The sequence below is a fragment of the Acinonyx jubatus genome, chromosome B3 (assembly GCF_027475565.1).
Source record: "Acinonyx jubatus isolate Ajub_Pintada_27869175 chromosome B3, VMU_Ajub_asm_v1.0, whole genome shotgun sequence".
Classification (NCBI taxonomy): domain Eukaryota; kingdom Metazoa; phylum Chordata; class Mammalia; order Carnivora; family Felidae; genus Acinonyx; species Acinonyx jubatus.
The window spans coordinates 133,902,681-133,929,861 of record NC_069386.1 but is presented as its reverse complement, the minus strand read 5'-3'; the positions used below and the strand labels follow the sequence as shown (position 1 = coordinate 133,929,861).

Below are 27,181 nucleotides of genomic sequence, written 5' to 3'. Positions count from 1 at the left end.
TATTTATTTATTTTGAGAGAGAGAGAGAGAGAGAAAGTGCAAGCAGGGGAGGGGCAGAGAGAGAGGGTGAGAGAGAATCCCAGTCTCTGCCAGTCAGTGCGGAGCCTGATACAGGGCTCAAACTTGCCAACTATGAGATCATGATCCGGGCCGAAACCAAGAGGTGGATGCTTAACTGACTGAGTTACCAGGGCACCCCAACAAGTCATAATTTGTAAGAATAAGACCCAATGTTGGCAAGAGTGTAGCCAAAACTAGCAATTTCATACAATGCTTTTGGCATTATAAATTCATATGTACACTCTGAAAATCGGTTTGGTAATGCATCAATAGCCATTAAAGCATTCATACCCTTTGACCCAGCCAACCATATCTGGTCATCTACCCTAAAAAAATAAAAAATAGAAAAACAGCACTATTCACAACAATATTTATCACAGTAATATATAATAGTAAAAATGGAAGCAATCTAAAAATCTAAAGGTGGAGGGAAATAATCTAGATGAAAATTATGTTTCCACTAAAAATGGTAAATACAGAAACTATCTAACAACATGCAAAAGAGCTAATGGTATAATGTTATATCAAAAATTATGATATACTGTGATTGTAATTCTATAAATATGCATTTGAGTAAAACTAGAACATGTGCAACACTGATAATGATGACAGCAGTATAGTTGGTTTTTTCTTCTATTTCCAAACTTTCTGTAATGTTTCATTTGACATTTATTGCATTTCTACATGCATCAGCCACTGAAGTAAGAGACACAGAAAAGAGTCTCTATCCTTAAAACATACAGTCCAATATTATTTCTTTAATTTTTAAAAATCTTGCTTCAGTGACTATTATGCAAAAAGAGAACAAGTCTGGAAGTTATCATTTCCAAAGCTCCTTTTTCTGTCACGTGATAGGAGAGAAAGCCAACCGCGTGCACGACTGGGCTCCTGTCTCACTGGAGAGCCTGCAGCTTTACCCCAGTACCGAATTACCTAGAGCTCGCCCACACTTTACAGTGCACAGTCAGGCCTCAGGCACCCCCTTCCCACCCCTCACTCTGAGGGGTGCCTCTGCTTCACTTTCCTAAAACTCTGCTCTGCACTATCACTCTGCTTACCATACTGAACCGCAATCCTGTGCTTCTGTCTTTATACTCCCTACATGGGTAAGGTGAAGGTGGAGACTACATTTCATTCTCTCTTGTCTCCCAAGTGCCTAACACACGCTTGGCTGAATGAATGAATTAAAACATCGTCACTGGGGTGGCTGTGTAGCTCACGTGGTTAAGCATCTGACCTGGGCTCAGACCATGATCTCATGGTTTATGAGTTCCAGCCCCGCATAGGGCTCTGTGCTCTGCACTGACAGCGCGGAGTCTGTCTGGGATTCTCTCTCTCTCTCTCTCTCTCTCTCTCTCTCACCCTCTCTCTGCTGCTCCCCAACTTGCATACACACACACACACACACACACACACACACACACTCTCTCTCTCTCTCTCTCTCTCTCAAAATGAATAAATAAACTTAAAAAAAATCATCACTGCATTATGGAAGGTGAGAGGCTAGGCTGAGGGCACCTGAAGTTGAGTGAACTTTACCAATGTGCCAAGGGTGGCTCAAAACCAAGGTGGTGTTTCCGGTAGACCACTAACCAGCTGCCTGTTACCTGATCACAGCCTCCACGGCGCAGACCAGCTCCTCGGCACCGCATTCCCGAGTGTTGATGGGTGGAGGGGAGGTCTGATAGAGGTGGGTCTCCGACGCGGCCCCCACTTCATTGCTGTGATGATTCGAGTGGCATCTCTTGCAGTACCGAACGGGCCTGTTTCCGTGACGGCCACAGCAGCCCGCTGAAAAGCAGGTAACAACTGCTCTTCTTACATGGGAACTGCAGTTCTAGAAGCAAAAAATAGCGAAATCAACTAAAACTGGTCACTGAGGTAAATGGGGCTAAGAAGTGGAACAAACGGAATGTAAAGGGGCCGCTGAAAGTGGCTGCACATTTCTAAAGTTTCCAAAACACGGGTCACCCCTAACCAGTTAGATTTCAGGCAGAGCTAAAAATGAAGGTAAGATGTGGTTTCTATTGGTGTGAGTGGCAGAAAAGCTCTAAAGAGGGAGGAGTGGAACTGTGTTGAAAAGCTCTCTGTAAAGCTACCTCAGTCATGGGTTGGGGATGGGGCGCTTTCTGGATTATTTCCAGTTAGTGTTTCAAGAGTTTTCAGCAGAAATATGGAGGAAAAAACCTAAAACTGTGGTCCAGAGAGAGTGCATCACAGCACATCAGAATAGGAAGGGAATAATTTCCCCCAAATTACTTTCAAATTACTTATCCACCACTGAAGGAGCAGATTTCCAGGGCAGCTCTCCTGTCCTTGCTGTGTTCAAGGACAGGTAGGGGGCCCTAAGCAGGCCTCCCACCCACTCACGCCCTCCGCCAGCATTCTTTCCATTAAGACCTAAAGAATACATCAAATACGTCAACAGACACCACAGGAATATAGCAAAACACAGCAAGAACCATTCATAGAACCAGCTGCTGACATTAACTATAGGCAAGGAGTCAACAGATGAAGGGATGCCAATGAGAAAAGTAGGGGCACGTAAGACAGATTCCAGAGTCCAAGGGGGCTATGTCAGAGCTGCCCTGACAAGAGGCAGGGGAGAGAGGCACCATCTGAGGAGCTGTGAGGAAACGCTCCTGACTTCTGCAAAAATATGTGTCCCAAGTCTGTGAGAGATGCCACACCATGTGCTCAACATCTTGTGTCCTAAGAGCTTTGCAGACTTTCAATAGAGCTTATAAAGATGTGAACACCTTGCGGGGATGTTATACTGTAGGCCATTATGAACTCAGAGCCTGGTGAAGATTTGAGACCCTTCCATGACAGATCTTTTGAGGGCAGAATAAGGAAGGAGGCCAGCACAAAACCTACACCAAAACACTGACAATGTGTTGAACTGCCTATCAAAGCAACCATTTCAAAGTAGGGTTTGTTCCGCCTTGCTTTTTAGCACAAGGCTTTGGACACTGGTGTCAGCAAATCTCATTTTCTAAACAGGACTCAGGCCTACAAATCATAAAAGCCAAGTTTAACATTTTTGTAATTTTTTTTCTTTTCATTAATAAGGTTTTAAAAATTATTTGTTAAAATACAGTGTGTTTATTCTGCAACTGAGGCCCAAGTCTTGTGAGCATCCAACTCAGTCCTGACTCACCAAGTGGTGTATTTTTCCCGCGTGTCCTTCCTTTCTCACTCACACGCTAACTTTCATTCTGGAAGCACAAGAACCCTTATTGGCTTGGGGCTTCTGCTCGCCACCAAACCAATACCACACCACTAGCAGTGTGGTATATATCAGAGCATGTTCTTAGTGTTTAACTTCTTCCTCTTCGTTATAATTAGTCTTTGTTCCTCTGGCATTCCCACCATTCTATAAACAAGAGAATGTGGATATGGGTTTAGTGGGTAGTTATTCACTATAATAAAGCCCTGAAGTTTAAGGCCTGCAATTTACCATCCTATTTTCTGTTCACATATTATTTACATTCTTCCCACATGCAAATTCTTGGCTGGAGGTTCAAGGTCTTGTCATCTAAATCAAGTCCAGCTGTGTATGAGGCTCTTTGGGTTGGCTTCCTCAGGTATGCTTCCATTTGCCTTGAATCTAGATGGACTCATGGCTGCTTCAATCAAGAGAGTATGGCAGAAGTGATACCTATATGACTCCTGAGGCCAGATTTAAAAAGACATGCAGCTTTCACCTGGCCATCTTAAAATGTTCTCTCTTCAGATGTTTCCTCATTGGAATACTCAGAACTTTGTCCTGGCCAAGCCATGTAGAGAGGCAATGGGTAAGTCTCTTGTCAACAGCGCTGCATAAGCCCAGCCTTCAAGTCACCCCATCCGAGAGCCAAAACATATGATCTGGAAGCCTCTAGATAATCCCAGCCCCCAGTTATTCAAGTCTTCCCTGATGAGACCTCAAACATCATCAAGCAGAGACAGGCTATGGACTGTGCCCTGTCCCAATCTTTACCAACAAAATCTATGAGCATAATTAAATGGATTGTTGGTTTATGCTACTACATTTGAATGATTTAGTGATTTCTTATGCAGTTATCTGGATACACACCAACTAAGAGTCAACTGCTTTATCACCATGTGCTACCAATTCTAAATAATATCAGCAATAAAATACTTTGCCCCAAAATAACCTTTGGTTGACTTAAGTTCTAACCAATTCTTGTGGTTCCCACTAAGTTTTAATAAGCCACAGTCAGTCCTCAACCCATGTGGACTCAGTTATATGCATTCATTTCAAAAGTAAAGTAGAGAGATTTCCCAGAGATTCAAATTCAGATGGGCATAGTTTCTCCAGCTACTCTGTTTCACTGCTTTGAACTTTAAACATAAAAAAAAAAAAAAAAAAATCCCAACCTGTCTCACAGAATGACAGAATTGACATAAATCAAAGTCTTTCTCTTTACCTTTACAATCTTGATGTTTATTTCAAACCCACTGTTCAAATGTAGGAATATGTACTCCAGAAGAGGTAGACACAAACTGTACCCAAAGCAAGCTCAAATAGTTCTGAACTATCACGAACTTAATGAATGTTCTCTAAATTAACTTTCATATAAAACACATTTATTAAAGGATAAGTAATAAAAATCTGCTAATTTGAAACTTATTACTAAAAATAATTTTGTCATATAAAGTAGGGCAGTGTTAAAAAAATGATCCACTCTGGGTATCAAATATGTTAGGTATACCACCAGAGTCAGGACATACTAATTTGGAATATAAAACTGCTTCTCATTCTCGTCCCTCCAGCTTATAAAAGATTCTCAAAGTAGGATATAGCCTCAGGATAAAAAATCAAATCAAAAATATGCTGACTGGCTGCACAATCCTCTGTTAAAACTTCAGAAAGATAAAAGATGGTGATGCTCAATTGAGCCTTTCAGCTAGAAGAGGGCTTCTAATAATTTTAAGGGCAGACTGAAATGCCCCAAGTACAGAAAGGACCGTCCCCAAAAGAATTATAGAGGCGGTTTGGGGGGCACTGAACTCCAATGAGATTTATTGAAAATCCACAAGGTTTTACAGAAAGTCTTATTAGCAAAAGCGCCATCGACTTAGACTACAGGGGACAGACACAGTTCAACATGAAAGGAAGTCTATGGGACCCGACTTCTGCATCAGGGAGCAAGCTAAGGGAGCCCCTCAACTGCACCATGTGCCATTTCTTCTCGGAAAAGATGTTTCAGAGAGTAGAGCAAAGAATGCAGGAGAACAACAATGGATTAGGGAACTACTCCCTGGATGTAAAACCACATCCTAGTCAAGGCACACTCGCTATCCCTGGAGACAGAGGAGCCGTTGTCATGTTCGTGGCTGGAGCTGCTACAGTCCTCTAACAGCTATGTGCTTCCATTTCCTCTTCCAAATGGAGGCCTACTGCTGTCATCCTGTCCCTGTCTCACCATCTTGTGTAGGGGGTGGAGGGGGCAGGTAACTTGCCTTTTTAGTTCACAGGTCTCTGGATCAAGAGAATTTGTACCCAAGGAGTTTCATCAGTGACCAGACCATATGCAGATCACAAGATGATGAACTGAAGCCATAAATGGATTTAAGACTTTAGGAGGTCTCGTAAGGTGGTGAAAGTATTTTACATGTGGAAGAAATGTAAGTAATTATGTCCAGAGGGTGGATTATGGTAGATTAAATGTGACCACGGAATTCTTGTCGCTCCTTCTCTAAAGGGGAGAGGTCTATGTCCCCACTCCTTGAATCTGGGCTGGACTTGGGACTTGCTTTGACCAGTGGAATGCAGCAGAAGTGATGCTGTGTGACTTAGGAGCTTCAATCTCAAAAGGCCTTGCGACTTCCTCTCTCATTCGCTCAGAACACTGCTGCCTTGTGAACAAATCCAGCCTCGCCCCCTGGAGGATGAGACACCTAATGGAAAGAGGGAGAGCCAGACACCCCTGTCATCCAACCATTCCAGCTGTGCCAGATGAGGCCCCAGACGTGGGAGTGAGCTCATCTGGGGCCGGCCAATCCCTAGGCTACCCACCAATGGACTGCAGGCACATGAGTGAACCTAGGGGAGTTTATCAAAAGAACTGTCTCATTGACCACAGGCCAAATTGCCAATCCACAGAACTGTGATCAATAAATGTCTGTTGTTACAAGCCATGATATTTTAGATTATATGACAAAAGATCACTGAAATAGCCCTCCAAAGGTACCCACTCATGACCAATTCCTAAACATTTAAGTGACTTGTACATGGTCTCATAGGTAGGTGGGGATAGAGCTGGCCAGAAACCAAGGGTCTCAACCAACTAATCCAAAGTTCTTTGTATGATGCCTTACTACCTTCTCTTGTACTTTTCAACAACTAGAACAAGAAAAGAAGATGGAAATGGCTCAGGGAAACTGTTATGAAAAGTGGCTAAAGGCAATTTGAAGGTAGAATCTTTAACTAGAGATTTCATTCATCTTACATCTAAATGAATGTTTTCTATATAAATACAGTCAGTCTGGGTATGTTTTTGACACACATATATTGAACTATTTGCACTCCACTTCAAAGCAATAAAGATGTCTAGCACACAAGATACATCCTTTACCAAGGTTAAGGTAAAAGCTTTTTGTAACTAGAGTCACATATGCTTTTATTTCAGATTACATACCAAAAACACTGTGCGTAAGATGGGTGAGCAAAAGCAGAAATGGAAAGAGAGACCACTCGGACACAGTAATCTTGCATGCTCAATGATTTATTTTCCCCCTTCAGGAATACAGTGACATGTACATACTGGGAAACCGTGGTGCAGAAATGAGGCAGATGTCAATGAATGAATTTACATACAAACACAGCAAATCATGCCCCCACCACACAGATAGTTTGCTCTTACCTTTTTCTGACATATAGCAGATATTTCAGCTGTAAGGGGAAGGTACACAATATATTAACAAAGAAAGACAGCCCATTTTAAATGAGGGGAGCCACGAAGGTGAGTAAAAGCAAGCTTAGTAACACAACCTCTAGACCTGACCAAAACAGCTTCTCTCTTGTCTTATTGTCATCTCCCTGTGTTTGATGAGGTTAGGAACACCTGCATGCTGCAAATACTTCCCCTATTCTTAAAAGTAATTCAACCTCCTCAGACATGACTTAGAATTCAGATCACATTAGGGGCACCTGGGTGGCCCAGTTGGTTAAACGTCTGACTTTGACTCAGGTCATGATCTCACGGTTCGTAAGTTCAAGCCCTCATCAGGCTCTGAGCTGACAACTTGGAGCCTGGAGCCTGTTTCAGATTCTGTGTCTCCCTCTCTCTCTGACCCTCCCCCACTCACAGTCTGTCTCTCTCTCTCAAAAATAAACAAACATTTAAAATTTTTTAATAAATAAAATAAAATAAAATAAAATAAAATAAAATAAAATAAAATAAAATAAAATAAAACAAAAAGAATTCAGATCATGTTAAAGCCAAAGCAAAATAACATTCATCTCACCTCCTCATCTGACATAGAACAAAACTGAGGTTTGCATAACTTCTTCAGCATCACACAGGCTATCAATTGATAAAGGCAGATCTAGAGATAACATCTCTGGATTCCCTGTTTACTGTCTTCCATTATGCTACGACACCAAGTTGATGTGATATATTTAGAGCTTCACCATGGAGATGATTTGCTATTTCAAAACTGTAGAAAAACCTTACTAACTTGGATTACTCAGAGACGAATTATTGATTTATATCAGTCCTTAACTAGTGTAAAACCACCTACATGCTCATTTCAGAGAAAGCAATTGGCAAACTCATGGATTGGCCAGTTGGAGTAAGGCTGTCAAACTACTGTCTACTTCAGGATCGACAAACAGATACATATTCTTTTCAGTGGGCAGAGCAATTATTTTCGTGAAAATTGATGCTTGAGAATACTTGAAAATAATTTTTCCAGGAATATGTTAACATTCCCTGTGAAATAGTTAAGTGTTCAAAAAATGAAATGAAGCATTACTTACAGTATAGTCTATGTTAAAATTTATCAAAAAGGTCAAGATAAATGTCTCCCAAACTGTCTGGAAATTATGAATTAGTAGATGCTAAACTGATGAAATTTAAAACTCAGTTTTTAAAACTGGTTTTGAATAATTAATGGTTACTAACAGTTTGATATCTTAGAGCCTGTCTTAACCTGAAGTTAGTGTCACACCTCTAGATAAATAATTAAAAGTTATTACAAGTTTTCTTCCAAAGATGAATATCTTCTGGAGAAGGTGACCAGAATTCAGCAACACATCTGATATTTAAAAATATAGTTTTGCTCCTGACTATAGACTTCACCTTGGAGCACTGGCAGTTCACTAACAAGGTAGCCTAATTTAAGGAGGGAAAAATTTACCTTTACCCATAAAGCCCAAATCTTTTCACAGTTATTCTTATATAAATTTTCAAAATGTCTCTTTGAAGGATATAGAGGCTGACATTACTGACCCATTTTACAGACAAAGATCATTCACTAATTTACTTCTTAAGGGTGAGATGACCTAATATTAAAAGTTAGACTACAGGGCACCCGGGTGGCTCAATCGGTTAAGCGTCTGACTTCGGCTCAGGTCATGATCTCGTGGTTCGTGAGTCTGAGCCCTGCATCAAGCTCTGTGCTGACAGCTTGGAGCCTGGAGCCTGCTTCAGATTCTTTGTCTCCCTCTCTCTCTCTACCCCTTGCCTGCTTATACTCTGTCTGTCTGTCTCTCTCTCTCAAAAATAAACAAACATTAAAAAAAATGTTAGACTACAAAGAAATAGTGTAATTATCATCAAGAAAATGTCCTTAAAGTTTTTTTTTTTAATGTTCACAGAATTTAGTTAACATAAGGTTTTTACAGTTCTTCTTAAATACGGCCTTTCATAGAAAGTCTTCTATTATCTACCTCTGAAGTCATATATCAAGTTCCTCCTATGGCCCCCCAGCTTTTCCACCTTTCATCTTTCCTCTGCTTTCCTGAATAATTTTCCCTGGTCGTTTCAGCCTCCAATTAAGTGGCTGGGATACCTGCTTCCAGATGTGTGAAGGAAACCTCTGTCTGGGACCTGCCACCTTACAAGACATAGCTTTCAGAACTCTAACCAACTACAAACATCACAGTCCCGTCTTTTAACTGAGATGAGTCACCTATACTTTATCCCCACTTTACTAGGGAGACTGAGTCTCAGAGCAATTAAATGATGTTCCCTAAAAACACAGAGCTAGTAATAGCAGTAGGAAAAGCCCCATGATTCAATGTTCTTCCCACTGATGTTTCCTATTCCCTTTCTGACCTGGCACAGAAACATCATTGGCAATGCCTGTTATATGTACAGAAAATCTCTTAAGACATAATTCAGCAGGGCTTTTGTCACACAGAATCTTAATTCCAACATCTACCCTTAATTTCGGCAAAGGTGATACCTCTTCCTTCATTATTAAATGTGTGGGTATAAGGAAGACATTGATGTAATGCTTCATCTCAATGACTATTCACAGAATATAATACTTTGGTTACTGTCCTTGTAAAATAATACAGTACAAAAGGAGACAAACCAACCATGCCATTAGTCATGATTACTTATTATTCATCCTTTCTCATGTAAACCATACCTTGAGGCAGAAGCACATCAATGAGCCATTCACTGTGGTCCCTGTAAAGAAAAGCAAAATTCATTTTTGAGCTTCTTTGTAATGTTACCCTTCCACATGAATGTTTATAAGCTGCACGCTATTACTAAGAGGCTTTCAATAGAAAGGAAATGTCATTAAGAGCACTATCATAATCAACTTTTTAAAAGTCTAATGCATTGCAGCTAAATTATAAATTATTGGCATTTCATCATATTCACTTATCTTTAAATGATACTTTCCAGATGCTAGTGAAGCCAACCAAAGTACAGCATGATGTGTACAACCCTGAGTGTGATTCTGTGAAACTAACAAGCAGAGAGAACCCATTTGAACTACACGTCACGTTTGAAAGCCACGGTTTTCTTTTCTTTTTCTCTTGTGGCCTTTTTTATTTATTTATTTTTTTAATTTTTTTTTCAACGTTTATTTATTTTTTTTGGGACAGAGAGAGACAGAGCATGAACGGGGGAGGGGCAGAGAGAGAGGGAGACACAGAATCGGAAACAGGCTCCAGGCTCTGAGCCATCAGCCCAGAGCCTCATGCGGGGCTGGAACTCACGGACCGCGAGATCATGACCTGGCTGAAGTCGGACGCTTAACCGACTGCGCCACCCAGGCGCCCCTCTTGTGGCCTTTTTTAACCGGGTCACTTGAAAATTTGAGCTGTTTTATTAAGTGTCACTGCTTTCTCTTATCACATGGGGAGAAGTACTGCAATTTTTCAAAGCTGAAATCTCTCAAATGAAAATTTGCTATGTATCAAATATTTGACTAACCTTTAAAAAACAGAGAGGTTAGTGGGAAATGTGGGCAATGTAACCAATTTAATAAAACTGGTTGTTCTTATCTTCTCTGGTTACCCTACTTTCTCTTCCTGGAGGACTCTTATACCTACCCCGCAATCCTCTGGCTGCATTCTTCGCAGAGATACAATGGGGGTGGTTTATCCCCTAGAGCTACCGACAGGGAAGGGTCGATACACATCTGAAACACAGGAAAAGGCAGAATGAACTCTCCTGTCCTGTTTATCACAATCCCCACATCGTAAGCGCAATCGTGACAGATTTTCAAAAGCAAACTGGAATAAATATTGTTAGTAAAACCCATTTTAACCTATAGCTATTTTTGCTGCACTGGCTGAGGAGTCCACACTGGAGATGTAAATGTGGCTACTATGGTTTTCATTTCTCCTCTTGTCTGCAGTTTCAAGTGACAAATAGTGTCAAGAAATCCACCCTCACTCCACAAAGAGAAAAAATCTTGTTCAATAGTGGCTCGAATTGCCTCTGTATTACTCGTACAGTAATTCCTTCTCGAAAGTGGTAAACATAGCAATCTCTCTTTAGGAAAAGGAAAACATATCAAGATTTTAAAATCATAACTGCTACCAAAATTCTGGCAGTAGAGAATTTTGCTTCTTAAAAGAAACCTCATTCAAAAAATTTCCCATGAAATCTAACACTGAGCAATTTGTTTTTCTTACTCTGAAATCTAAGTTCTATATCAGTCATCCAATGTTACATTTTTAGATGTTTTTTCCTTACACACATGACCTGTGGTTTGCTTAGCTCTGTTCAATTTTGGATTATTTATGGCTGAGTTTTCATGAGCCTAAGCACAGAGATGAAAAGTGTTAATTTTGCTGTTGATCATCAGTGTATTTTCCAATATCTAGATATTTAAAATCAAGTGAATGCAACTAGCTAAGTTTTGTACTTTGCATCATGTTAAATGTCTATAACTTACTAAAGTCATTTCGAATTCTGTTTTCCTGTCCTTCAGGAAATAATGAATCCATGCTATAGCTGACTGTACAGATAATGTGCCTAGGTCACAAATTCCTCTGGAACTCCACTCTGACTTTTTTTTTTTTTTTAGCTGTTTTTACTGATTTGGGAGAAAAAATGAACTGAACTTATAACCCAAACAGGCTGACATTTAAAGTTAAAACCCTGAAGAGTTTTGTGTGTCATCCTTGCACAGGGACCATGCTAAACTTCTCTGTATCATTACAATTTTACTATATGTGCTGCCGAAGCAACTATATGTGCTACCTGAAGAGTTTCAACAATTGGGGGAACAAGAGTTAGAATTCCTAAATTTCAATCGTTATACCATCAAAATCTGTAAATTATATATTCCCTGATGTTCCAAGTCCAGTGTGAAAATTTTCCTTAGATAAGTTTCATGCTTCCTTTAATGCCATGAATAACTACTTTTTGGTGTGTTAATCCAGGATTAGCAAACTTCCTGGAAATGATCAGAGAGTAAATAGTTCAGGCTTTGTGGACCATACGTTCTCTGTCACAACTACTCAACTCTGCTGTTGCAGCATGAAAACAGCCATAGACAATAATACACAAGTAAATGAGCACAGCTATGTTCCAATTAAACTTTATTTACAAAACAGTCAGTAGCCCAGATTTGGCTATGGGCCATTGTTTGCTGACTCCTGTGTTAGATAATTATCTGGGCTCCAAAGTATTTCATAAAGTGATCTGCAAACAGAACCAAGGAAAACCAAAAGCAGAGTGTGATATAATGAACTCTAAGTTCCAACATATTTTCATTTTGAATCCTGTAGGAGCTTTTGGCTCTTGCCTAAAAAATACTTTTTTGCAATGTATTGCAACCAAAATAGATAATACTTTTCTATTTGGCTAATCATCACTGCCTAGTGATAAAGCTCACGAATATGGAGAGAGTATTTTTTGGACAGATAAATCCACTTTCCCTGAGTCTTTCCCATGTACCCCATGAAATCTGTTCTTCAAAATAGTTACTTTACTTTCATTTCTAGTGAATCATTGATACTCCTGTCAGGTAAACATATTTTTTCATTCCATTCAAAAGGAAAAACTCCTAGGCTGTTAGAACTATAATCACTAGTGATTAGCTAGGTGACCTCTGACATGTTCAATGAATTAGTTCATATGACCCATCACATTTGTGGATAGTAGGGTCAACTCTGTTTACTCTGAACAGGCCAGTTTACATCCATATTAATATGTTCATATCTGACTGCTGCATTAAAAATAGTTATTTTCCATTTATAAATACAATTATGCCCAACGTAGAGGCTTGAGAAAATGGAGAAAAGAAGAATATTTAAGTAACTCATTAACCCTCCATTTCGATGCAATCACTGATAACATTCTAATGAGTATTATTGGTTGTTTTTCACTATAAATATGAATATAAATGTATGTTTATGTGATTTTTAAATTAAATTGGCATCATACTATACAAATTCATGACTTCATTTTCATTTAACATTATTCTGTACCTATCTGGATGTTGCATACCCTCAACCTACATGTCATATGGTCATATCTATGTGAGTTTGAGGAGTGCTTATATCATAATGAAAAAAACAATACTGAGCCAGACCTGTTGTCGAGCAAAAACAGCCCCAGCACTGAAATCATTAACAAGAATGTTACCTTTCCAAGGAAGCAGAGTAAAAATACAAAAGAAAACTCTTCAGGAAAACTGGAGTTCAGAAAGTAAAATCTGGAGGGTGATAAAAATGTTTAGGCAGATAGAGATGGTAGTTACACAGCATTGTGAATGTGCTAAATGCCACTGAATCATTCACTCTAAAATGGTTAGTTTTATGCTATATGAATTTCACTTCAATAAAATGGGACTTGAGAAAGTAGGATGGTGTGGCCTGTCCTCCACAACTGGCTACAGGGACCAGCTCGTAAGAGAAAGAAAAGCAAAGCCAGACCAGGGTGGTGGACTAACCCATTTGCCTAGAAGGGAGGGAGAAAATCTAATTTGTGATGACTTCTGTGAGTAGAAAATCAAAAGTCACTACTAATCAGGAAGTCAGAAGACTCCTGAGAATGTAGGCTGACATAAGATCAGGAGGAAAGTAATCGGAAAAATCAAACAAAAAATACCTTTCTATCCATATCTGAGTAAACCAAAAGAGGGCATTGTAACATAGGCAGAAAGAGAAAAAGGGCAGCTATAGAAACTAAAGTAAGGGAGCTATGCAATTCTCACCACCGTGAAGAATTAAGCTGAATTCCATGGTTAAAATGAACTCACATGTGTTTAGCTCAAAATGTCATCACACCAAAGAAAAGTACCTTTGAACCCCAAATGTTTGTGGAATTTCAGAGGAGGGGCACACATAGTAGGATGGGTAAGAACTATGCTTCCATTAGTGAGTTACCCTCACACATGCTCTTTCTCAACATAAAGTCATTCAATGTGCCTTCTTTAATTAATTATTTTATTTTATTTTTTAATGTTTTATTTATTTAAGAGAGAGAGAGAGCACGCACCAGTGGAGGAGGGGCAGAGAGAGAGGGAGACAAAGGATCCAAAGCAAGCTCCACACTGACAGCAGAGAGCCTGACATGGGGCTAGAACTCATGAACCGTGAGATCATGACCTGAGCAGAGATTAAGAGTTGGAGGCTTAACCCATTGTGCCGTTCACATGCCCCTATTCATTTTTTATTTTAGAGAGAGAGAGCATGAGCAGGGGGGAGGAACAGAGGGGGAGAGAGACAAAGAGAAAGAGAAAGAGAGAGAGGGAGAATCTTAAGCAGACTCCATGCTCAATGCAGGGCTCTATCCCATAACCCCGAGGTCATGATCTGAGCTGAAATCAAGAGTTGGATGCTCAACTGACTGGGCCACCCAGGCACCCTTCAATTTGCCTTTATAAAAGCAGAGATCAAGCATAATAATACAACAATGTTCTTTGTTAGGTATATCCGGATGACAATGTTATTATTGGCACTCCTCTGACATTTTTGGTATATGAAACACATTTTGGGGTCCCTTTATATTTCTTTTTTGGTTCCGTGTATATTTATATTTCTTATGTCTCATTTTACCTCTTCTACTCTGTTTCTATAAGATGATACTATTATGTTTCTATTATTTGGTAATCTTTATTATTATATGGTAATCTATTATTTGGTAGTCTTCCTGTCTATAGAAGAGAGGCAAACTCCCACGACACTAGGTTCTAACAATTATCTGTGAATTCTAATGACTTGACCTAATTCCCACTCTTCATAATATAAAAATTAATCCTTGCAAATCCAGACACAGGTCTCTCCAGCCAAGTGTTGTATCCAACAAATATACCACAAATAATTTTGTTAAAAGGTGTGATTATTTTTCCTAACATTCAAATTCAACAATTTAGGGTTATAACAAAAGAACCAATTTGATGTGGCAGAAAAAGAATAAGGCTGAGAGTTAAAGTACCTGGTTCTGGCTTAGAAAAGTGTCTTGGCCTCTCTAAACCACCGTTCCTTACCTCTAAGGTACCTTTCCATGTGACTGCTGCCCAACTACCTCTTAGTCATTTTGATGAAGTCATATCTGTGATCTGAGCTAAGACTTACCAATTTTATCAAGTTTTTCTATGACACTTGAATTCATGTAGTCATACACTAGACACTCATAATTTGAAATGAGTGAAACAGGGGCAAAGTACATTTCCCTGAGTTTATTAGCTCAGACAGAAGCCAAATAAGGACTATATAAGTGTTTCACCAGGAGTATTCTGATAATTACTCATTGCTACACAGCAGTTGACCATGAAATCATACCAAACCTGCAGACACCACTATTCATTGCTCTGTCATGAACCAACCCACCCAAGTACAGTCAAATTGAACACAGAGATGCTTGAGATTACTACAGAGCACAGGCCTTTGCTTTACAGAGAAGGATGTGATCTACTCCATTTCATTCAGCAGTTTGCTCCTGATAATTTGACCACTGACAATACAATATGGCACCAGGTCTAATAAAACAGTACCTTCACAGCTGGCTTGTTAATTGCATTGTGGCATTCAATGTGCTGGCAGTGGATGGGATTCCAAGCTGTAAAGCAAAGCATAGCTGATGAATACTTCTCATTGACATTACTTGTGCCTTAGTAAAGGCATAGCAAATATTACACTAGTTTTCTTTTTCCTAAATAGAACCATCATAGGAAGGCTTCCTAAAATAATTATTTTTTTTTTATCTATGACAAATTTAACAATTGAACAAATATATCACAACTCCATACATTTTCCCACGGGGAAAGACAAGCTAATATAATGTGGCATACATGGTACAATAACATTACCTCACAGTGATATATACCATTAAGTTCTTGAAGGTTTTATATCTATGGTTTCACTTCATCCTGCCAACAAGTCTGTAGGATAGGTATAGCAGATTATTAACTTCATTTCACATACGAATAAGTAAAAGTTAAAAAGGTAAGTAGCTCAGGGGCGCCTGGGTGGTGCAGTCGGTTAAGCGTCCGACTTCAGCCAGGTCACGATCTCGCGGTCCGTGAGTTTGAGCCCCACGTCGGGCTCTGGGCTGATGGCTCAGAGCCTGGAGCCTGTTTCCGATTCTGTGTCTCCCTCTCTCTCTGCCCCTCCCCCATTCATGCTCTGTCTCTCTCTGTCCCAAAAATAAATAAACGTTGAAAAAAAAATTTTTTTAAAAAGGTAAGTAGCTCACTATAGTCACAGAGTTAGTACCTGACAAGCTGAGACTAGAACCTCTATGTCTTGGATCTCAACACCTGCTCTTTTCATTGTAGTGTATACTATGCTGAACATCCTAGATTTCTGGCACCAGGAAGTGTTTCAAACTGATAATAACTGAAATGAATGCTAAGGCAACTTCCACTATTCCATTTCCCACCCCATTCCCAGCAAATGTGGAGACTGAAAAGATGAGTTTCTTGCCCAGATGAAACACATCTCTCTCACACACCACAGATTGGGACCCACAGACTAATGTCTGCTAGTTTGTTAATACCCACTCCTTAACACAGTATGCATGCAGAATATAGATAAGAAACAAGTGATCTGGGATAGATTAGAATGAAAGTCACAACAAGTATTTATCATCATCTAGATGATTCTGTAAGTCAAAGCACTTAGCTAACAATATTCCATCATTACAAAATGCAATAAAAGTACATATTTGGAAGTAGGACATTTTTCTAAATCACCAAATTCTAATCTTATAGGACTATGATCAGCCTAATATACAAGAATTTGCAGATGAGAGGATATTCTTACTTACTTATAAATCCAATTGTAATTCAAAAACATGTATTGATAATATTCCAGACCTAATTTATGCTCCAAATATAAAGTTTTTTTTTCCAGGGGTGCTCCACCTTCAAATCTTCTAGCCTATGGTTAGACCAGGTATAAGATTATGTGTCTGATTTAAAATTTAGGAAAATATGGTCAACAGAGCCATTGACCTTGAAAAATACACAGTGGGTCAATTTATGTAGAAAGAAGATAAGAAATATAGACCAGAAACCACTACTCTAATAACACAGTATCATATTGCTTATATGTTCGAAAGAAAGAAAGAAGAAATGAGTAAGGAATGGATGAATGAAGAAATAATTTGAATATAGGCATTCCAAAACTATAAAATTTGTTTACTACATGTGGAAGTCAGGATGAAAATAGAGAGTAGCAAAAAAAGTTTTCTTGTGTAACTAGAGAAATCTAGAAAAAAAGAAAGAAAAAAGACTGCCTTTAACAAGTATAGGAGTTGCAAATACATGGGACAAGTATCTCATTCCTCCAATCCCAAACTCATGACAGATATCACTAATCCATAAGAGCCTTCCTTCCTGCTGAGTCCAGAACTGGCCTTAGGATCCTTCTCAACACTGAGCTTCAGAAAGTTGCCACTAATAAAACAGAGTTAGCACACAAGATAAAATATGCTAGCCATTTTTGAATCCCTATATTATGAGAATATTTGCAGATCACTTTACAAATATTAAGAATCTTGACACTTAGAAACAGCGGTAATATTCAAAATATATAGCAACTGCTATGGCAAAGGCACAGAGAAATAAGAATGTACAACAGCGATAGCACTTTATCAGGGCTCTAAAGACTCCTGCTTTTCAAGAAATTAATGCTTTATATGTGGGGATATCCAGGAGGTTCTACCCCTCTAATATTCTATTTCATTTTTACAGAGTGTCACTGAGTTAAGAAAAGATTGTAAGATACCTCACTTAGTTTACCAAAGTCACACTAGATTTAAACTTACTAAAATATGGATTCTTAGCCTTTCTTGTGTATCAAAAATCACTTGTCAAGATTTTAAAAAATATGATACCTGAAAATCATGTTAGATCTACTGAATCAAAATCTTTACTTTTTTTTTTTTTTTTTTTTTTTGAGAGAGAGAGAGAGAGAGAGCATGTGAGTTGGAGAGAGGGGCAGAGTAAGAGAGAGATAATCTTAGGCAGGCTCCAGCTTCAGCATGGAGCCTGATGCAGGGCTTGATCCTACGGGCCTGGGATCATGACCTGAGCCAAAATCAAGAGTTGAATGCTCAACCGACTGAGCCACCCAGGGATCCTAATTACAAGTATTTGTAATTAGGAAAAGCACTACAATTGATTCTGATATAGGATTGATCTACATACCTTACCATATGGGAAATATACTCATGATGGATCTCCCTTCATTTGAAAATAAAAACAAAAAAACATAATATAAAAACATGGTAGGTAATAAATCTGCTTCCAACTACGACGGAGCAAATGGTATTAAACATGCCTTTCTACCATAAACAACTAGAAAACTGGAAAATATATATGAAACAACTGTTTTCAGAAACTGGACTAGGTAGTGTAGGACAATGATCCTTGAGAAAAGAGAAACAATAAAGTCAGTCTTACAATCAACATGACTTTCATCCCAGAAGTAATTTCTAGACCTTGGACATAGAAGAAGAAAGGTAAGCATCCACAAAAACTTGAGTTTAAAGAGGCAAGGTGGCTTGTATTTGCTGGGTAGTGTGCCAAAGAAGAGGGAGCTACGTGAAGAAAGAGCTCCAGAAATCTGACTAAGAATCCTTTTGGGTCTTTGGCTTTATACTAAGAAGAACACGTGTAAGGCAAAACTCCATTAGGCTGCATAGAAAACAACTATGGAGGATCTGTAAGCAGAATAATTCCTACATCTCATACAGGACTGGGAGATATTCAAATTCCAACCAGTCAGAGTAAAGGGAACTCAGTGAAAACCTGGGACATTCAACAGAGATGACTCTAGCAGGTCATACCTTAGCAGTAGGGCTAAACCAACATTAGGGACAAGGCTATTCCAGGCTTACCCTAACAAAATATAGGAACAGGACTTAAAAGTGTAAAGTTGATCCACCAGTAACTTGATAGCCAAAACAAACCTCAAAACACTGTAATGAAAGACAACAAAATCCAGATACTCAATAATGCAATACTCATTAAGTCCAGAATCCAATTAAAAAATTACTGATATTTGGAAAGGAAGGAAAATGTTACCCATAATCAGGAAAAAAACTGACCAATAGAAATAAACCCAGAAACTATAGAGACAAGGTAGTTAGCAAACACGGACTTTAAAACTGCTACTTTAAAACATATTCAAAGGAAAATATGAACACAATGAGGATAGAGATGAAAGATAATAAAAGAAAAATGAAATTTATAAAATTAAAAATATAACATAGAACATGGGAAATTCACTGAATGGGCTTAATAGCATATTAGACAATGCAGAAGGAAAGATCAGTGAATTAGAAGACATAACAACAAACTATCAAAACTGTAGTAGTGGAAGAAAAATAGAGCTTCAGTGAGCTGTGGGAAAATATTAGGCATTATAAAGCACATGTGGTTAAAAGTCCAAAAGGGGAAAAGGGGGGGGGAAGAGTGAAGACATTTGAAGAAACAATGGTCACAATTTTTCAAATCTAATAAACACTATAAGCCCACAGATCTAAGAAGCTCAGTGAATCTTAGGCAAAATTAAATCAAAGGAAATCACACCAAACTCATTATAATCAAACTGATTTAAAACCATGATAAAGAGAAAATCTTAAAAGCAGCCAGGAAAAAAAAGACACATTACTTACAGGGGAACAAAGATAAGAATGATCGCTGATTTCTCGCCAGAAACCATGCAAGCCAGAAGACAATGGAACGACATCTTTAATAGGCTGAAAGAAAAAAACTGTCACCTAGAATTCTATAGCCAGTGAAAATATCCTTCAAAAATGAATATGAAATAAAGGCTATTTGAAGACAAACACAAGATAAGAGAATTCATTGCCAGCTGGGCTCCACAACAAGAAATGTTAAAGGAAGGCTGATGGAAAATGATACCAGATGGAAGCTAGGACCTACACAAAGGCATAAAGAGTTCTGGACACAGCAAATATGGTGAATAACTGCAAAAGACCTTCTACTTATATTAGCATGTTGTTAAAAGATGATTCACTGTTTAAAACAAAAATAACAGCCATGTATTGTGAAACTAATAATATATATAGAAGTAAATATTTGAGGGGCGCCTGGGTGGGTCAGTCAGTTAAGCATCAAACTCTTGATTTCAGCTCAGGTCATGATCTTACAGTTTGTGAGTCCGACCCAGGCCTCAGGCTCTTCGCTGACAGCACGGAGCCTGATTGGAATTCTCTCTCCCTCTCTTTGCCCCTCACCCCCCCCCCACACACACACTCTCTCTCTCTCAAAATTAATAAATAAACTTTAAAAAAAGAAGTAAATATTTGATAACAAGAACAAAAAAAGGATGAGAGGGAGGACATGAAAGTACACGGGGTTCTTACACTACATGCAAACTAGTATAATATTATTTGAAGGTAGACTGTGAAGTTAAAGGTGCATATTGTAAACCCTAGAGCAATTCTTCTTAAAAGGAGGTATAGCTAATACAGAGATAAAATGGAATGCTAAAAATAATTAACCAAAAAGAAAACAAGATATTAAAAAGAAAAGAGACAAAGAATAGATGGGACAAACAGAAAATGAGTGTAAGATAATAGACTTAAGTTATTTGTAATTACATTAAATGTAAATGGCCTAAACAATAATTACATTATATGTAAATGGTCTAAAAGGCCGAGATTGTCAAATATCATTTAACTTTTTCAAAAAGCATGGCCTGAATAAATGCTGCCTGTGAGAAACACACTTGAAATATAAAGATAGATAAATTAAAAGTAAACAGAGGGGAATCTAGCTGGTTCAGTCAAAAGAGCATGTGACTCTTGATCTCAGGGTCATGAGTTCAAGCCCCATGTTGGGTGTAGAGATTACTTAAATAAATAATTTTTTTTTAAAAAAGTAATCAGAAAAGTTATACCACACTAATATAATGCTAATCACAGGAAAGCTGGAGTGTCTATATAAATATCAGACAAGTAGACCCCAGAACAAAGAATATTACCAGTAATAAAGAAGGATATTTGACAATGATGAGTCAATTCATCAAGATGACATAACAATTATAAATATGTTTGTATCTAATGATGGAGTTTCCAATTAAATGAAGCAAAACTGAGAGAACTAAAAGAGAAAGAAGTCCATAATTCGTGTTGTAAATTTCAACAATCCTCTCTCAGTATTGAGACAGTATTCTGGTCCATTACACAAAGCTCAAAAATTTAGATGGAGTGAAATCACAGTGTAAGTTTTCTGACCACATGGAATTAAACTAGAAATAAAAAGCAAAAAGATACCTGGAAAATCAGCAAAAACATGTACATTTAAACAAACACACTTCTAAACAATCCATAAATTAAAGAAAAAGTCATAAGGAATATTAGAAAATATTCTGTACTGAAATACAATGTAATCACACCATATCAAATTTGTGGGCTGAAACTAAAGCAATGCTTTTAGGTAAATTTATGGCTTTAGACTCTTAAATTAGAGAACATAAAAGGTCCAAATTAATGATTTATGCTTCTATTTTAGTAATATAGAAAAACAATTTATGCTTCTATCTTAAAGCAGAAAAAAGAAGAAGTTAAACTCAATATTAAAGAGGGAATCACAGAGATAGAAGGCAGAAATCAATGAAATTGGAAACAAAAAACCAATAGGGAAAATCATAAAACCAAATGATGGGTCTTTGGAAAGTTCAATAAAATTGATAAACCCTCAAGCTACCCTGATGAATAAAAAATAGAGAAAAAACAAATTACCAATATCAAGAATAAAAGGTAGAACATCACCACAGATTCTACAGATATGACAATAAATTTGGCAAGTTGGAAAAAATGTATATGCCATTTATTCCTCAAAATACAGACTACAAAATTATAAATATGACTGGACAGAAAGTAGAAAAGTAAAATGTGACATAATATTAAATTGAATTCATAATGTGAAACCTTCCTACAAAGAAAACCCCAAGTCTAGATAGATCCACAAGTGAATCCTCTTAACTATTTAAAGAATAAATAATACAAATTAATTTTCTTTCAGAAAACAGAACAGTAAGAAACTCTTCCCAACTCATTTTATGAGGCCAGCATTACTCTGGAAACAAAGCCAGATGACATTATAATAAAAGGAAACTAGATCAATGTCCCTCATAAATACAGGAGCAAAATATTTTAACAAAACTAGCAAATTGAGTCTGGCAATATAATATAGCTGACAATGTGGAGTTTATCCAAGGAAATACAAGGTTGCATTAACAATGCAAAGCAAATCAATGTAATTTACCATATTAACAAAATAAAGGGAAGAAGTCATGTGATCATCTCAATAGATGAAGATGTATTTGACCAAAATTGACATTCACTCATGATAAAAACTCTCAGTAAACTAAGAATAGACAGGAACTTCCTTACTCTGATAAAAAAGCATCTGTTAAAAGCCTACAGCTAACACCAGACGTAATGCTGCATACATGCCCCATAGAGACAGAGGGAGAAAACAAAATAGTCACTTGCAGTACTTCTATTTAACACTGAAGTGGAGATATGAGCCAGCACAATGAGGAAAAGAAAGAGAGAAAGGAAGGGGTGACAGGGGGAAAGAAGAAAAGAAGGAAGAAAGGACGGGAGAGAGGGAGGGAGGAAGGAAAGGAGGCATGGCAGGAAAAAGAAAAATTTTTAATTATATTAATTTGCCAGAGAGTATAACCATGTACATAGAAAATCTTAAGAACTTAAAAATAAGCTACGAAAACTAATAAGTGAATTTAGCAAGGTTGCTGGATATGAAGTCAAAATAGAAAAATCAATTACATTTCTATATAATGGCAATAAACAAGTAGAAATATTAAATTTTTAAATACATTTACAACAGTATCAAAACCCACAAAACATTTAGGAATACCTTTAACAAAATATCTGTAAGACCTATACACTGAAAACTAGAAAATACTGCTGACACAAATTAAACAAGGCCTAAATAAATGGTTAGATATGCCATGTTCGTCAATCAGAAGACTCAATTTTGAGTCTTTTCTCAAGATGTCAAATTCTCTCTTTCTCCATTTTAAATAGCTATACTGGGGTGCCTGGGTGACTCAGTTGGTTACGCATCTAACTCTTGGTTTCCACTCAGGTCATGATCTCATGGTTGTGAGATCGAGGCCTCTGTCAGTCTCTATGCTGGGCATGAAGCCTGCTTGAGACTCTCTCTCTCCCTCTGTTCCTCCCCTGCTAATGCTCACTTGCTCTTTCTCTCAAAAAAAAAAAAAAAAAAGTAGCTATACTGGACTTTCCTATGATATGTACCAATAAAGTTCCTTTTGTTGCTTAAGTCAGTTTCAACATTCTGTTATTTCCAACACAAAGGAATTCTAACTGATGCAAGTTCAGAAAAAAACAAAATTTCAGAATTCTTCTTGCCAAAGTAATTTTGATGATTTGAAGTTTGTATTGAATAATGATGTCTTAGTCTTTTGGGGCTGGTATAACAACCTACCACACACTGAACAGCATCCCACATTCATTACATTTATAGGATTTATTACCAGTATGCATTTTTTTCATGCCTATTAAAATAAGAACTATTACTGAAGGCATTTCCACATTCATAGAGTTTCTCTCTAGTTTGAATTATCTGGTATATAATGAGGTTTTTCTGCTAAAGGCTTTCTGGCTGAATTTGCATTCATAGTGTCTCTCACCTGCATGAGATCTCATGTGTCTAGTGAAGGATGATCAATCAGTAAAGACTTTCTCACACTTATTACATCCATAGGGTTTCTCTGCAGGATGGACTCTCTGGTGTCCAATCAGGTATGACTTCTGACCAAATACTTGCCCTCATTCATAAGGTTTTCTTACCTGTATCAGTTTTTTTCATGGGTAATTTGAAATTAATTATAGTTGAATAATTTCTCATCTCCATTAAATTCAGAAAGCTTCTTTCTTCTAAATTAAGTAAATCTAAGTTATCTTTCAAACTCCTTCCACCTAAGACATGTTCATGGAGTTTTTGTTTGGATGTGACAATGTTTACACTGAGATGAAATATGTTTGCAAAAGCTTCATATTCATAGACTTTCTGCTTAGTAGGTGCTTCATCATAAACGAAATTCACTTGATTCAAAAGTCTCCTTAAATTCTTGGTGCATTCCTATTTGATTACCAATTTCCTAGTCATCTCCTGGACAACCTGGAGGTGGTGTTCCTTCCCCTACTATCCACAGCTGTCCTCCTGACTCCAATGTGAAGATCATATCTGACATGGAAACTGAGCATCCCACTGATGTGAAGTTCCTATATTTCCCTAGCCTCACATCCCCAAAGGTAGTCCTTCAAGCAGGATCAAGCTGCTGCCACTTTTCCAGTGTTAAGTCAATGGCCATATCCTCACAGGTCACAGATCCAGCACAGAGAGTATGAGTAACTTGACAAGGTCATGAAGCGAGGTCATGCTGGAGTCAGGACTGCACCCACGCAGCCTGGCTTGCATCTTTGCACATATATGGAATGAACATAGCAATCAGGCCACATGACAATCTAGCTGACGCTTCAGGGGTGGCCAGTGGTCCAGTCGCCTGGCCACAGCCTCCTCATTCACACAAGTGGGGCTCCCTTAGGCAAAGATACATGTGCATCTGGCCCAAGAGACCCAACAGCCCTAGCCTGGCACAGGCCTCTGCACCCTTAGGGTGAAGAGATGGAAGCCATGCACAAGATGGTCCCCACTGGTGGGACTTAAGTCCTGGTTCAGGCCCACCTGGCTGCTGCATGGGCCAGGACAGCACCACCATGAGGCACAGTCCATACTCACCTGGCCACTAATGGGACCAGCAAAATTGATTTTAAAAAGAAAAAAAGTGAAGGACCAACCAAACATATACTTCAAAGGAAAGGAAATATTATGCAGACACTTGAGAGAAAACATGTCTGAAAATTATCTAGTCTATGAGTCAAAATATTTTAGGAAGATATTATAGCATCTGCAACTTGATGTAAGAACACATGGCCTCTATAAAAACAGAAGTAGAAAGTCACAGAAATTCATGGTGAGATGGGAAGCTAACAGAATGAGATAAAAAGGAATTTGGACAAGAGATATGATAAGTATAATTAAACTAAAAATGAAATAGCAGAATTAGAAATCCTAATTCAAAGCAATAAATAGAGCTGATGGGGGGGGGGGAGTCAAATAAGTTACACAGTAAACCAACCTGAGAAGCTAAGAATATAGAAGATAAATGTATGGGAAATAGTGGTTAGAATAGCTACACAGTACAGAAAATGAAATTTGACCTATGAATTATAGGTATTCCTGAGGGACATACCAACTTGAAAAAGCAATAATTTAAAATTTCATTAATGAGAAATTTCCTAAAAAAGATTGAAAAGGGATCTGAAAGCACTCTTAACGTTATTGGTGAAAGTCAATAAAAAGATACTCATACATAAAGATACTTAAGAAAAGCCTTTTTAATAAGTAAATCTCCAAGAATTAAGAACGACCAAAAGGATTTCTATAACAGACAAATCACACTTGTCTAAGATTTGTCTTCTATAATTCTAAATGCCAGAAAATAATGAAGCAATATTTACATATTTTTCACAGTGAAGCAGTCTTCTTTCATGTGTGAAGAAATAGAAAGACATTCTTAAATATGCCTGAACTCAAAAAATACATATGACCTACATTCCACTCTTGAAAATATTACAAGAAAAAAGTTTAGGTTCCATTTCCCCAAAAATGACAGACAAATTAATTTAAGCTGATTCTCCTACTGAGAACAATTACAAAACTGGACAAGATTAGAAGCAAAACCAACAACAACAAAAACAGAGAACTTTAGGGGGGTGTTAAGGGGCCATGATCCAAAAAAAGAAGGAATCATCAAAAGGTGGACCTGGCATTTGATGCCACACCTCCTTCTTTACCTATTTCTCTATATGCCAATCCCACAAGAGGAACAGATTTCAACAAACTATTTGAAGTAGGGGAACAAAAATTGAAAATGGGAGACCTAAAAATCCCCCTAGGACGTGGGCAGAGGTCTCAAAAGGCCACACCATAGAGTAAAGGGGAACCAGAATTAGACCAACCCTCAAAGGGACTGAGAACCAGCCTCAAATCATCTCAAGAATGGATCATAGGTCTTCTTTTTTTAAGCTGCACTAAAGTGACCTGGATTGCTAATGTCCATAGCCTCAAAATTTCCAGAAGCAAAAGCAAATCCTGTTTGAAGAAATATAATCTTCTAAACCTCAAATTAGCTCTACAGTTTTTCTATTGGCTTGCACACAATTTATAATATATACAAATATAAATATATATATGTATAAATAATGAATGAATAAATTTATACACACACACACAAGACAAGTAAACAAAAGAAACAACAATAAAATCAGAATTTTCAGAGATTCAAAAATTGAGTTATCAGAAGCCAACTAACTTTCAAATAACTATGCTTAATATGTTCTATAAAGTAAAAGACAAGTTTAAAAATATCAACAAGGAATTGGAATTTCTTTTTTAAAGTACCAAATGGAAATTCTAGAACTTAAAAATACAGTGAACAAAACTAAAAATACAATTGGGAGGCTAAAGGATTAGTGAACAGGAAGACAAGTCAGAAGCAAGATTCAGAGTGTAGCACAGAAAGATGAATATATATAACTTTTAAGAAATATTGGCCACAGAAGAAGAAAGCATTAGTAAACTTGAGGACAGATTAATATAAACCCAACTAAAGCACAGACAAACTTTCCCCCCTCCCCAAAAGCGAGGCAGTGGGGGATGGAATACCTGAGACCTCTGAAACAATAGAAAATATTTTTTTTTAATCCTAAGATGAGAGGTGACAAAGAAAGGGCACAATAAATACCTGTAGAGGATAACAACCAACATTTTTCCAACACTGAAGAAGAACATGAAACCACAGACTCAAGAAACCCAACAAATCTCAAATAGAATAAATAAAAAGGCCTTTACTCTTAAGCAGATCATAATGAAACTATATGAAATTTAGTATCATTACGAAGCACTGAAAATCAAGAAAAAATCTTTAAAAGAGGCAGAGAAAAAATATATTACATTTAGGGATACAATCATAAGAATGATGTCTAATTTCTGTCTGATAATTTGTTTCATTATCAGAAACAATGGAATGACATCTTTGAAGTTTTAAAAAAAATTCAGATTACAGTGCAATTACAGTGGAAATCAAAACAAA

General features: G+C 37.7%; 1 protein-coding gene and 1 non-coding gene across 21 annotated transcripts in view; both read right to left on the bottom strand.

Moving 5' to 3' along the window:
* Positions 1-27,181, bottom strand: part of UNC79 (unc-79 homolog, NALCN channel complex subunit) — a 315,670-nt gene that overhangs the window by 148,720 nt on the left and 139,769 nt on the right. For 19 of the 20 annotated variants that reach the window (XM_053224882.1, XM_053224883.1, XM_053224884.1 and 16 more), the window contains 5 exons: positions 15,487-15,551; positions 10,586-10,674; positions 9,670-9,710; positions 6,933-6,961; positions 1,668-1,897 (listed from right to left, as the gene is read on the bottom strand). In XM_053224882.1, the coding sequence (XP_053080857.1) occupies positions 1,668-1,897; positions 6,933-6,961; positions 9,670-9,710; positions 10,586-10,674; positions 15,487-15,551 (454 nt within the window). Of the gene's footprint in view, positions 1-1,667; positions 1,898-6,932; positions 6,962-9,669; positions 9,711-10,585; positions 10,675-15,486; positions 15,552-27,181 lie in introns of those variants that run through there. The other variant, XM_053224886.1, reaches the window with a different exon arrangement.
* Positions 11,628-11,731, bottom strand: LOC113601732 (U6 spliceosomal RNA). Its single transcript, XR_003423005.1, has one exon. It is a non-coding gene; the product is annotated as a U6 spliceosomal RNA (small nuclear RNA).